The 12,916-nt window shown below is 40.0% G+C and overlaps 1 protein-coding gene across 2 annotated transcripts in view; it reads right to left on the minus strand.

The window, feature by feature from the left end:
* Positions 1-6,103, minus strand: part of LOC117433192 (protein shisa-8-like) — a 45,603-nt gene extending 39,500 nt beyond the window's left edge. For both annotated transcript variants that reach the window (XM_059016381.1, XM_059016380.1), the window contains exon 1: positions 4,764-6,103. In XM_059016381.1, the coding sequence (XP_058872364.1) occupies positions 4,764-5,326 (563 nt within the window). In that variant the 5' untranslated portion in view covers positions 5,327-6,103. The remainder of the gene's footprint in view (positions 1-4,763) is intronic.
* Between the last annotated feature and the right edge of the window lie 6,813 nt (positions 6,104-12,916).

A 12,916-nucleotide genomic window follows, 5' to 3' on the forward strand; every position in this document is an offset into this window, starting at 1 on the left:
ACAGAGGCTGAATGAAGAGAGGGCTCATCATTAAGAAAATCAAAACCTATTAGCAATGTTATGCATTAGACAACTTCTCACCTCAGGGCACTGTTACGTGAAAAACAGATACAGTTAATTGTCTGCAAATGCAATGCTCTAGTTCTTTTTTATAAAAAACTTAATTATTGTGTCTTCCTCTGTGGTGGCAGAGCAGAGAAAGAGAAAGGGAGGCTCTTATACTCTCTGAACAGCCTCCCTCTGTGCTTCAGAGTTGTGATTCAGAGTTGTGTTCTGTGTTTGAAAGCAACTCAGCTTTGACAGCGATGCTTCTGAGACTGATGTTTGCTGCTGTTTCTGATGAGCCCTCGGAAATGTGTATCTCATCTCTGTGCCAAGCTCTTTTCTCTTAGATGGCTTCAGTAATGTATTATGTGGTGGCAAATATTTCAATGGAACAGGTTATCATTTTTCACTGTGGCACAGGAGGGTAGCAAGTCTACTGAGCTTGAGAAACATAATTGCCAGGGGACATTTTCCTTTGTTACTTTTCAATAAAGCAGTGCTTACCAAACCTTTGAAATTAGCACTACCAACTTTACCCCTGCCACTCCCTTTAAAGGGGGGCTAATCAATGATAAAGATTAGCACTTCTTTAAAGGGAAGGGCCAGTGATACTGTTAATAAAGCTAATAAGAGGTAAAAGAATGGATTTTAAAGGTGGTCAGCGCTCCTTTAAAGGGAGGAACCAGTGATACTGTTAATAAAGCTAATAAGAGGTGAGAGAATGGATTTCAAAGATGGTCAGCACTCCTTTAAAGGGAGTGGCCAGTGAGTCTGTTAATAAAACTAATAAGAGGTAAGAGAATGGATTTTAAAGATGGTCAGCGCTCCTTTAAAGGGAGGGGCCAGTGATACTGTTAATAAAGCTAATAAGAGGTGAGAGAATGGATTTTAAAAATGGTCAGCACTCCTTTAAAGGGAGGGGCCAGTGATACTGTTAATAAAGCTAATAAGAGGTAAGAGAATGGATTTTAAAGGTGGTCAGCACTCCTTTAACATTCATACATTCCCTTCAAAGCTAAGACAATTAAATGTGGCATTCAGAAGTGAATTTGAGCTGTATTATTCATCCTAACTGCTTGATGGTTAATATTTCAAAGTTTGTTGTATTTATAATTGATGCCTTTCCCCAAAACGCAGAACTCTGATATAGCTGAAAACATACTCTTCAGATGGATAATTCATTATTCAGATATCAGATTTAATGTAGTTATAATGTACAGTCTTGAGGGGATGGAATGATAGGCTTTAAAATACATTTCAAATATCTATGAAAAAATATACCCACTGGACAAAATTGGGAATTCAAATAAAAATGAGTGATTTCTATATGGAAGTTTTATGGAATGAGATCTAGTTTGCCTGTATAAGCTGTATGACAATGGTGTGCAACTATTCAGAAACAATCATGGGAAAGCAGAAGGATCTCAGTGACTTCACAATGGAGACTATTGTGGGTTGCCTGGGCAGCAGGCTGTGCCTCAGCGCAGTGGCTGCAATGACCAAATGCACGGTGTATTCGCCTGTCTGCATAAAGAACTACAGCTTCCATCACCCCTCAGTGTTACAGCAAGTTTTACGTTTCAGATTGAATTTACATTCAAGACACTGAGAAAGACTTCTAGTGGAAACGTTTGCCATTGAATTTACACTGAAGACGCTGATAAAGACTTCTAGTGGAAACGTTTGCCGTTGAATTTACACTGAAGACACTGAGAAAGACTTCTAGTGGAAACGTTTGCCATTGAACTTACATTGAAGACACTGAGAAATACTTCTAGTGGAAACGTCTGCCATTGAATTTACACTGAAGACACTGAGAAAGACTTCTAGTGGAAACATTTGCCGTTGAATTTACACTGAAGACACTGAGAAAGACTTCTAGTGGAAACGTTTGCCGTTGAATTTACACTGAAGACACTGAGAAAGACTTCTAGTGGAAACGTTTGCCGTTGAATTTACACTGAAGACACTGATGGATTATCTTAGCATGAACAGAGTTGCAATCAACCTATTCTCTGTGTTGATGTGCTGCTTGTATCAAGCTGTTTCACACCTTTCCCAGAATAATAATAATGTGATCCTGTGATAATGCGTGTGACCTGATTGCAGTGCATGTGTTCATTAATTACTCAAACCCGAGCTTATCAGGGTTATTTTTAGAGGTGTGAGCTTGCCTGCAGGCTTAAGTGCAAGTTTTAATTAATTCAGCAGTCTCTGGTGATTAAGATAGAAAGAAGGTAGAACACAGGGGAGCAGGGTACAGAACAGCACAGCACAGGGGAGGAGGATACAACACAGGACAGCACAGGAGCAGCATACAGCACAGGACAGCATAGGACAGCAGGATACAGCACAGGACAGCATGGTACAGCACAGGACAGCACAGGGGAACAGAGTACAGCACAGGGCAGTAGGGTACAGCACAGTGCAAAACATGGGAGGAGGATACAACACAGGACAGCACAGGAGCAGCATACAGCACAGGACAGCACAGGACAGCAGGATACAGCACAGGACAGCACAGGACAGCATGCTACAGCACAGTACAGAACTGGGGAGCAGAGGACAGCACAGGACAGCAGGGTACAGCACAGTACAGAACATGGGAGGAGGATACAACACAGGACAGCGCAGGACATCATGGTACAGCACAGTACAGCACAGGGAAGCAGGGTACAGCACAGGGGAGAAGGGTACAGCGCAGTACATGATAGGGGAGCAGGGGACAGCACAGGACAGCACCGGTCAGCAGGATACAGCACAGTACAGCACAGGGGAGCAAGATACAGCACAGGACATCAGGGTACAGCACAGTACAGCACAGGCGAGCAGGGTACACCAGAGTACAGCACAGGGGAGCAGGGCACAGCACAGGGGAGCAGGGCACAACCCAGTGAAACTGCCAGCAAAATTAAAGGATCCAAAGTAGCTGTTCAGTAGATGGCACTGCTTAGACTCATCTAACCTGTGTTACTCACGTCTATGGCAGGCAACTAAAACCAAAAAAAGCACATCAAAAAATAAAAATAAACGGTATCTGAGTGCAATAAGAAGCCCTCAGGATGATGGCAAACAGCATGAAAATGTAAGAGAGACAGAATTCAAAGCTGATTTATAAACATAAATATCTGCACTGTATGTTTACCGCTGTTTTTGGTTAGACTATTAATTTACCATAGTTGACCATGGTTTGCCATGCTTTACCAGACCTCTCTGTGCTTTACAATGCTTCCCTATGCTTTACCAGACCTCTCTGTGCTTTACAATGCTTCCCTATGCTTTACCAGACCTCTCTGTGCTTTACAATGCTTCCCTATGCTTTACCAGACCTCTCTGTGCTTTACAATGCTTCCCTATGCTTTACCATACCTCTCTGTGCTTTACAATACTTCCCTATGCTTTACCAGACCTCTCTGTGCTTTACAATGCTTCCCTATGCTTTACCAGACCTCTCTGTGCTTTACAATGCTTCCCTATGCTTTACCATACCTCTCTGTGCTTTACAATACTTCCCTATGCTTTACCAGACCTCTCTGTGCTTTACAATGCTTCCCTATGCTTTACCATACCTCTCTGTGCTTTACAATGCTCCCCTGTGCTTTACCAGACCTCTCTGTGCTTTACAATGCTTCTATATGCTTTACCATACCTCTCTGTGCTTTACAATGCCTCCCTATGCTTTACCACACCTCTGTGCTTTACAATGCCCACCTATACCATGATTTCACTGTGTTTTATTACACTTTGCTGTGCTTTTACTATGCAGAACTTATGGCTGGTCCACATAACTTGTGTTACCATAATTGTACAAGGTTAGAAATACTAAAAGAAGCTTAATACATTCAGTAGCAAACATTTCCACTATAAGTCTCTCTCAGAGTCTTCAGTGTAAATTCAATAGCAAACATTTCCACTATAAGTCTCTCTCAGAGTCTTCAGTGTAAATTCAATGGCAAACATTTCCACTAGAAGTCTTTCTCACTTTGTCACAAAGACGGCTGTAGTGGGTGACGTCAGACCAGAAACAGGAAGTAACACACAGAGACTTGGGGTTTTGGTGAAGCTGAGCGCGTGATCGTTCTCAGCATTTAATAATTAACCGACAGAACAAAAAATAAAAAGGTTGTAACACAAAACAGGACACGGCACTTAACGCCAAAATAAAAGAGACAAACAAAACGGACAGACACTAACAAACAGGGACGAACAAACACGGTGAGAAACACTTATTATTATTATTATTATTATTATTATTATTATTATTATTATTATTATTATTATTATTCTTTTTACCTTCTCTCTCTCTCCCGTTCTTTCGCCCTGAACACCCAACCCCGAGTGAGTCAAACGTGCACCTATATATACTGTTGTGCTGGGATTCAATTACTAATTAATTATTCACTTGAATCCCAGCACGTGAATAAATTATGTGCAACCTCGTGCTCACATATTACATACTTTAAATGCACGTGAAGTGATGTGCAATCCCGTGCCTAAATACAACTATACATTTTAAATCACACGTGAAACACAGACCCGTTTATAATCCGTGTACCAACTACAATACACCAACATTAACACACGCAACATACAACATATAACACACAAATGCACACAGGGGCGGGGCACATTGCCACACACTTTCAGTGTAAATTCAATGACACTCACCCTCTCACTCTCACTCTCACTCACTCACACACACAGTCACACACTCTTACCTGGTTGTGTTCAGGTCAGTCTGGGGTCCCTGCACCTTCTCCAGACCCAGTCTAGTAAAAATCCCCACCAGCACCATCACAGCGACCACTCCACAGATGATATAAACGATCATGTTGGTCTTGTCTTTATCCTGTTCCTCATGGATCTCATTCGCTGGCGTTGGGGGTTTGCCGGTATTAGCCCAGTTGGGGGTGTCGTAGTTAGAACAGGCTGTTTGATCCAAGCGATTGGGACTATACTGACAGCAGAACCGGTAGCCACAAGTCCCACAGCAGAACAAGTAAACACCCAGGTTGCAGTTAAATGGAGGGTCCCATTGGCCCATGACATCGTAGTAACCGCGACAGCGGCTGCCAAGGGGCATGACTGTGGGGTCGTTGCTGCTGCCAGGGGTTGCTAGGGTGACCTCGGAGTACTCCGGAGCTAGCGTCTGATTGGATAGAACGTCCAGGTCCATTTCTAGGTCCTTAGAGTTGCGAGTCAATGTGACCAGAGTCCAGAACGATAGCAAATTAGCCACTAGGAGGTAAGTCCAGATTTTTGCGGTAAAGGAAGAGTCCATTTTGAGAGTCCCAGATTTATTTATTTTTGACGGACAATACAGAATTCCGAATCCCCAAATTCTGAATAGTTCTGGAATTCTCTGAATCTTTTTGGAATTCCAAATCCTTCTTTTAAGACATCTGTTCCCCCTCCCAATAGCAATACGAATAATTCAATATGGATCGACTTTTAAGAATCCACTTTCTTTTGGGAAATGGAAAAAAGTTTGATTACTTTTTTGAAAAAAAGAAATGCATTTTCAAACAGTCCAAATTAGAAAGCACTAATGATTCTGTTTCAGAATGAAGTTTGTTTTTCTCTTTGATAGAAAATGAATAAATCTTCAATCCTATACCATAGCTTTATTCTCTCTTTAGTTTGCAGTAGTAATTCAGCAATTTTATCATTTGGGATTTTCAAAAACTCAGCAAAAATCTGTTGAAAAAAAATTAGAAAAGAGAGAAAAAAGGTCTAAAAATTCTTCTGTTTCAGAAAAAGATTCTCAGATAAAATAATGAAAGAAACATATAAAATGTCTCACATACACAATTTGAAGTTAAATCAGGAGATATATAAAGAAAACATTTTAAAAGCTATCAAAACGGTTTCCCCGAGAAAGAAAAAATAATAATTTTGACTCTAATCCTATGGGGGGAAAAAAAGCTTTTAAATAAAAACCAGCTAGTCTCTTTTCAGAAATCCCCTTGTTTGTAGAATCAGCTCACTGGAGCATCTCTCTTTGCTCTGATCTCCACGGCTGCTTTGGAAATACTGAGCTCCCCAAGCGGTGTGCTGCTTGACAGGCAAACAGAACAAATAAAGAAAAGAGAGCAACAATACGAGCGCAACACACTCCCACCCTCCCTCTATCCTTCTCTCTCCTCGTCCCTCCCTCTCCCCGTCCCTCCCTCCCTCTCCCCATCCCTCCCTCCTCTCTCTCCCTCTCTCTGTCTCATTGGAATATTTTGATAATAGTTGGTTATATTCTGCATTAAGCCTTAAATTGCAGCAAATTCACAGCTGCAGTTTCATATATATATATATATATATATATATATATATATATATATATACACACACACAGCTATGACCACACATTTTGCATCACCCTATAGAATTAACTCATTTTATTTTATAGAGTCGAATGAAAGCTTCTGAATAATGTTACCTTGTTAACATATTGAATTACACACCGCTTTGTAGTTTTCCATACACTTAACGGAAAACTAACAAAAATGGACAAATCTGGAATTTTGAAATCTAACATGAAATACTACTGTACTACTGTTATGACTTCCGGTAGACTGTTTTTCTTTTTGAAATATCATTATGTAGTTTCTTTGATTACACGATGTTAAATAACAGATCTAAATTATGTTCAAATATCTATTTATTTATTTATTTATTTTTTAAAATGATGTCTCAATCCTAAAATTCTAGTTGACGCAAAACGTTTGGCCAGAGCTGTACAGCTTCTCCATTTCACCCTAATTACACAACCTATCTCACTCCCTCTACTCTCTTTTCTATTCAATTGAAAAGGTCTTTATTTGCATGACAAGCGTTCCAAAGGTAGAGCATTAAACACACAAAAACATGAATACAAATGAAGCTAACCAAAGAGCAGATGATAGGAGATGAGTACTCTCTTCAAAAAGCATTTCTTTGGTGGTGCAGGATGCTATGTACCTTGATAATGTAGAGTGCTCAATCAGTTATTACACTTCAATTACAGCTACAGCTCAGCATGTGTTAGAGTCTATTTCATTATGATGGTTCAGGTGCTTCGTCTGTGAGTCCAGGAGCTGCTCTTCAGTTCTACAGTTATTCTTCAGTCTGCCATAGACTTATGTAATGCAAGCTAGATCAAATGTCTTTTTTTATTAAGCACCAGCGCCATCTAGTGCACAGCTGGGTATTGCCAGCAGTACAAAAGGAATGCTGTATCCTAGTAGCTGTTCATCAGATGGCACTGAATAATCAGTTGTTGGTAGCTCCTGAACTCAAAATGACTGATTTACAGTATGTGGAATAACTTTGACAAGCCTGACAGACAGAAGGACGGATGTTCAGACAGACAGACACTCCCCCTATATGTACAGAATCTGATATTCTCAATAACTTGAGCTAAATAATGTTAATGCCACGCTTTCAGCTTTCAGCCTTCAGCAGGTTTCATTCGACTTTATGAAGCAAAATGTGTTAATTCGATAGGGGAATACTACACTTTTTTTGCTGTATACAGCACAGGAGGTGAGACAATGGGGGAGCGTGTAAAAATATATTGAAAATGTTCATTGGGTCCGAAAATCACCTTGCAGCAAGAAATCTATTAGTGAGTCAAGCAGTCTGCCTGGGTGAGCATTTCTTTTTGCTGCTTTGTTCTGGTTCCAGTGGTGAATGAGAAGCATCCTTTCCTCTCCCTCCCCCACCTCCCCTCTCCCCCCCTGCTCTGAACGCACAGTAAAGGGATGGCGTGTGTGCTCTTGCCAGGCGATGTCAATCACAGGAGATTTATTTTGGCAGATCCCTGGAAGGGGTTACTGAGGACAGTAGCGATGATGTTCTAGTTATTGACTTAGCCTAGTAGTTTACTGGGGCATGCTGCCAGTGATGCCTTTGACACACAGCCTTTCATCTGGACCACAGTTGCATAGACTGAATATTGCGTATGATACAAGCTGCAGCACTGAGCGAGTGATAATCGCCCTGTACAATTTTGTTGTTGGAATATACAGTTGGAACACACACTGCAGCCCAGCACCTTTCTTTCTTTCTTTCTTTCTTTCTTTGTTTCTTTCTTTCTTTCTTTCTTTCTTTCTTTAACTGTGACAGCAGGGTAGCGTCACGGCCCAGGCTGGCTATCGGCAGGAATTAGAGCGAGAGACAGAAAGCTGCAGTGTAAGCGCTGGTGCGCGGGTGTATTAATAAAACACAAAACACAGGAATAAAATAAACACAGCACGAGGGCCAAAATAAAAGGTTAAAAAAAAAGAATAACCCACTTGTAGGCTGGGCATTAGCCTTCACTACAAACACAAAACAATACAAAAATCACAGCGCTCGCTCTCTCTCTCTCGCTCGCTCACTCCTCTCCCAAACAAAGGATTTCTGGCTCCTTTTATACATGTGGCCACTCCCCAATTAGCACCAGTTACCTAACTGGGGAATGGTCACACCTGTGATTGCTGGCAGGGATTGATTTACTCTCATCCCTGCCAACCTTAGATCCCTACACACACACACACACACACTATTTACAGCAGCAGGACTTCTGCCCAGCCATAATAACTACTGAGCTCCTCAAACCCCACTGCCTTCCACACTGCAGTCCAGCGCTTTCTATATCTAACCACTGAGCTCCTCAAACCCCGCTGCCTTCCACACTGCAGCCCAACGCTTTCTTTATCTAACCACTGAGCTCCTCAAACCCACTGCCTTCCACACTGCAGCCCAGCGCTTTCTTTATCTAACCACTGAGCTCCTCAAACCCCACTGCCTTCCACACTGCAGCCCAGCGCTTTCTTTATCTAACCACTGAGCTCCTCAAACCCCACTGCCTTCCACACTGCAGCCCAGTGCTTTCTTTAACTAACCACTGAGCTCTTCAAACCCCACTGCCTTCCACACTGCAGCCCAGTTCTTTCTTTAACTAACCACTGAGCTCTTCAAACCCCGCTGCCTTCCACACTGCAGCCCAGCGCTTTCTTTCTTTCTTTATTTTTCTTTCTCTCATTATCCAGTGCTACCTATTCTCTTGTGAGTGGTAACATTTTGAACAGATGGCATGTGTAATATGCATTTTTTTAAACCTGTTTTAGAACTTGCCTCACAAGAGCTGTTTTAAATCTGGCACAGTTGTTCGACCCTCCTGTCTGGCTTTACACAGCATCTCCTTCAGACCTCAATAGCTTATTTCCCTGCACAATTAAACTGCAGATTGCTGCCAGAATAAACCTTCTAATCTTGTGCTTGTGTTACCCAAAAGGAGAGGAGTGGAAATCAGATTTAAAACTAACACATGTGAATGATATTATCAGAATATGCTTTACCAGACCTCTCTGTGCTTTACAATGCTTCCCTATGCTTTACCAGACCTCTCTGTGCTTTACAATGCTTCCCTATGTTTTACCAGACCTCTCTGTGCTTTACAATGCTTCCCTATGCTTTTCCAGACCTCTCTGTGCTTTGCAATGCGTCCCTATGCTTTACCAGACCTCTCTGTGCTTTACAATGCTTCCCTATGCTTTACCAGACCTCTCTGTGCTTTACAATGCTTCCCTATGCTTTACCAGACCTCTCTGTGCTTTACAATGCTTCCCTATGCTTTACCACACCTCTCTGTGCTTTACAATGCTTCCCTATGTTTTACCAGACCTCTCTGTGCTTTACAATACTTCCTTATGCTTTTCCAGACCTCTCTGTGCTTTGCAATGCGTCCCTATGCTTTACCAGACCTCTCTGTGCTTTACAATGCTTCCCTATGCTTTACCAGACCTCTCTCTGCTTTGCAATGCTTCCCTATGCTTTACCAGACCTCTCTGTGCTTTGCAATGCTTCCCTATGTTTTACCAGACCTCTCTGTGCTTTACAATGCTTCCCTATGCTTTTCCAGACCTCTCTGTGCTTTGCAATGCGTCCCTATGCTTTACCAGACCTCTCTGTGCTTTACAATGCTTCCCTATGCTTTACCAGACCTCTCTCTGCTTTGCAATGCTTCCCTATGCTTTACCAGACCTCTCTGTGCTTTGCAATGCTTCCCTATGCTTTAGCTTTCACTGTGCTTTATTACACTTTGCTGTGCTTTTAGTTGATCAGAAATATTTCTCTAAAGATCGCTCTGTCCAGTAGAAGAAGAGGGGCATTTCACGTGTCTGTGGTTATTTTTATTTTATTTTATTGACAGTGACAGTGAAAATAAAGTGTGTTTAAAAGGTGGACATAAAAAAAAGAAATATTTTGGAATTTAGCATTCGCTGTTGTTCGGGTAAGCATATATTTAGGAATGCTAAATATTCAGAAACAGCGCTGTTTGTTTCTGCTTTGATAACATCATGAAAGATCTTCATCGTGAAGGATCTATTTTTTAGTGATGTTCTGTAAAATAAACATTTTTTTTTACTTTGAAAAAATATAGCAGAGATCATTGTAAAACAATAAAATAATGGGACCAAATTCTGCAGTCCCTTTAGAGTGGATCCCTCAGCGATTCTCTCTGCAGTCGTTCCGGTGTGCAGATTTCCCAAAGATCAGCTCCCTCTGGGGCTTTTACACTGTTCCCACATCCTGGGCAGCTAGTTCAGAATTCCAAACGTGCATATTATCCTGGGAAAACCCTGGAGCCCCAGAGCAGAAAGGATCCTCCACAAGGGCTCAGGTTAAGTTGGGAGATCACTTCTCCTAGATTTGAACAGGATGTCACAGTAGCTGATAGCTGTGTTTCCAAACATGTCATCTGGGAAATGCACAGTGCAGGATACACCCTGAATGTTCATAGAGTCCTGGAGCTGTTCCACAAATCAGGATGAGGCTGAATAGCCCGGACGAGCCCCCAGTTTGAAATAACCGCAGGACTTAATGGAGTGTTTTTATGCCAGGTTCAGTTATAGAAATAAGGAATGATAAAGCTATATTTAATAACTGATATCAGGGTGATTACTGTCCTTAGATCAAGCTCTGCACTGCTTACCAATGCATATACGAACACACCCACACTAAAAAATATATATTTTAAATATATTGTTGTAAACATATTATTCATATAAAACTCATAGTCTTTGGGAATGATAAAATATATGGAAAAATATATCTATTATGTATGTAACGTTATATAAAATATATTTAACATATTACAAAATTGGTTCGTTTTCATCCTATGGAAAATATATTTACAATGTATTTGCTCAAACATATTTTAAATATTTTTAAAATATAATTTCAGGTAACAATATATCAATTATAGGGGCAGCAGTGTGGAGTAGTGGTTAGGGCTCTGGACTCTTCACCAGAGGGTTGTGGGTTCAATCCCAGGTGGGGGGACACTGCTGTTGTACCCTTGAGCAAGGTACTTTACCTAGATTGCTCCAGTAAAAACCCAACTGTATAAATGGGTAATTGTATGTAAAAAATAATGTGATATCTGTATAATGTGAAATAATGTATAATGTGATATCTTGTAACAATTGTAAGTCGCCCTGGATAAGGGTGTCTGCTAAGAAATAAATAATAATATCAATTATATTGTCCATGTATGTTTAGAAATGTATTATTCAATATATTTACTAAACATGTATTATATAATGTATTCACAATATATTACATAATGTAAAGTGCCTGGACACACACCATATTTTGCATGTGTTCCACCAAACAGATATGAAGCAAATAAATAAGGAATGGAATTCCGCAATTTCACTTAAAAATAACCACTATCTTTAAACATAACGGAATATATCAACATTTTGTAAAAATTCAGTGTATATAAAACACTCAAGTACAAAAATGAAAAGCTTTCAACATATGCTAAAAGGCTGTTTGCATTACAACTGGTGTTTGGGCTGCTTCTCTGTAGACCTGCTAACATCATTCTTCTGAAACTATGAGACGTTACAAAAAACTGCTGCTTCCAATTAAAAATTCATTAACAGCTATGGAATTGTTGCTGAAAATAGAGCTATGAAAGTAAAAAAAAACACTAATAAACTGAAAATACTTTTTTTCATATTGGTGGGCATACAGTTTAAATATAAGGTGCCTTAAAATATGAACAGCCTGTTGTGTCCTTGATTGTTATTGACCTCTCTTTTTTTTCTTCTAAATACTAGGCTTAGTCCAGTTATTTTTTATGAGGTATCTGTAACACTTCGGTGTCTGCAGAAAGATTGATTAACGACCATATTTGTTCCGTCAAGAATAAACTTATTCACCAAATTAAAATCACAGTGTCTGTGTTTTTATCTGCTGTACATGGATAAACTTATGAAGCCTTCTTGTTTTAAATTTAGTGCTGCCTGACCGTCGCAGTCTCCCATTATATGCAATATATAAATATATTGTTTGAAAACACTGCATACACTTTTAAATATATTAATGTGAATATATTTATTTACAACATATTTTACAATGTATTTTGAATATAATTTAGAAAAATAAAATGTATAAATGTGAATATGTTGATTTACAAAATACATTTATAGTATATTATAAATATATTTAAGCAACATGTCATGTTTAAGAAAATATATTATAAATACAGGTTTAAAAAATATATAATTCCATATATAAAAAATATATTTATTTTCCATATGGGCAGATTATTATTATTTATTTCTTAGCAGACACCCTTATCCAGGGCGACTTAAATTGTTACAACATATCACATTTTACAGATATCACATTATTTTTACATACAATTACCCATTTATACAGTTGGGTTATTGCTGGAGCAATCTAGGTAAAGTACCTTGCTCAAGGGTACAACAGCAGTGTCCCCCACTAGGGATTGAACCCACAACCCTCCGGTCAAGAGTCCAGAGCCCTGACCACTACTCCACACTGCTGCCCTGGTTCTCCCGTGCAGATAAAACATGCAATATCAAAGTGTCTAAGG

The sequence above is a fragment of the Acipenser ruthenus genome, chromosome 52, assembly GCF_902713425.1.
Source record: "Acipenser ruthenus chromosome 52, fAciRut3.2 maternal haplotype, whole genome shotgun sequence".
NCBI classification, from domain to species: domain Eukaryota; kingdom Metazoa; phylum Chordata; class Actinopteri; order Acipenseriformes; family Acipenseridae; genus Acipenser; species Acipenser ruthenus.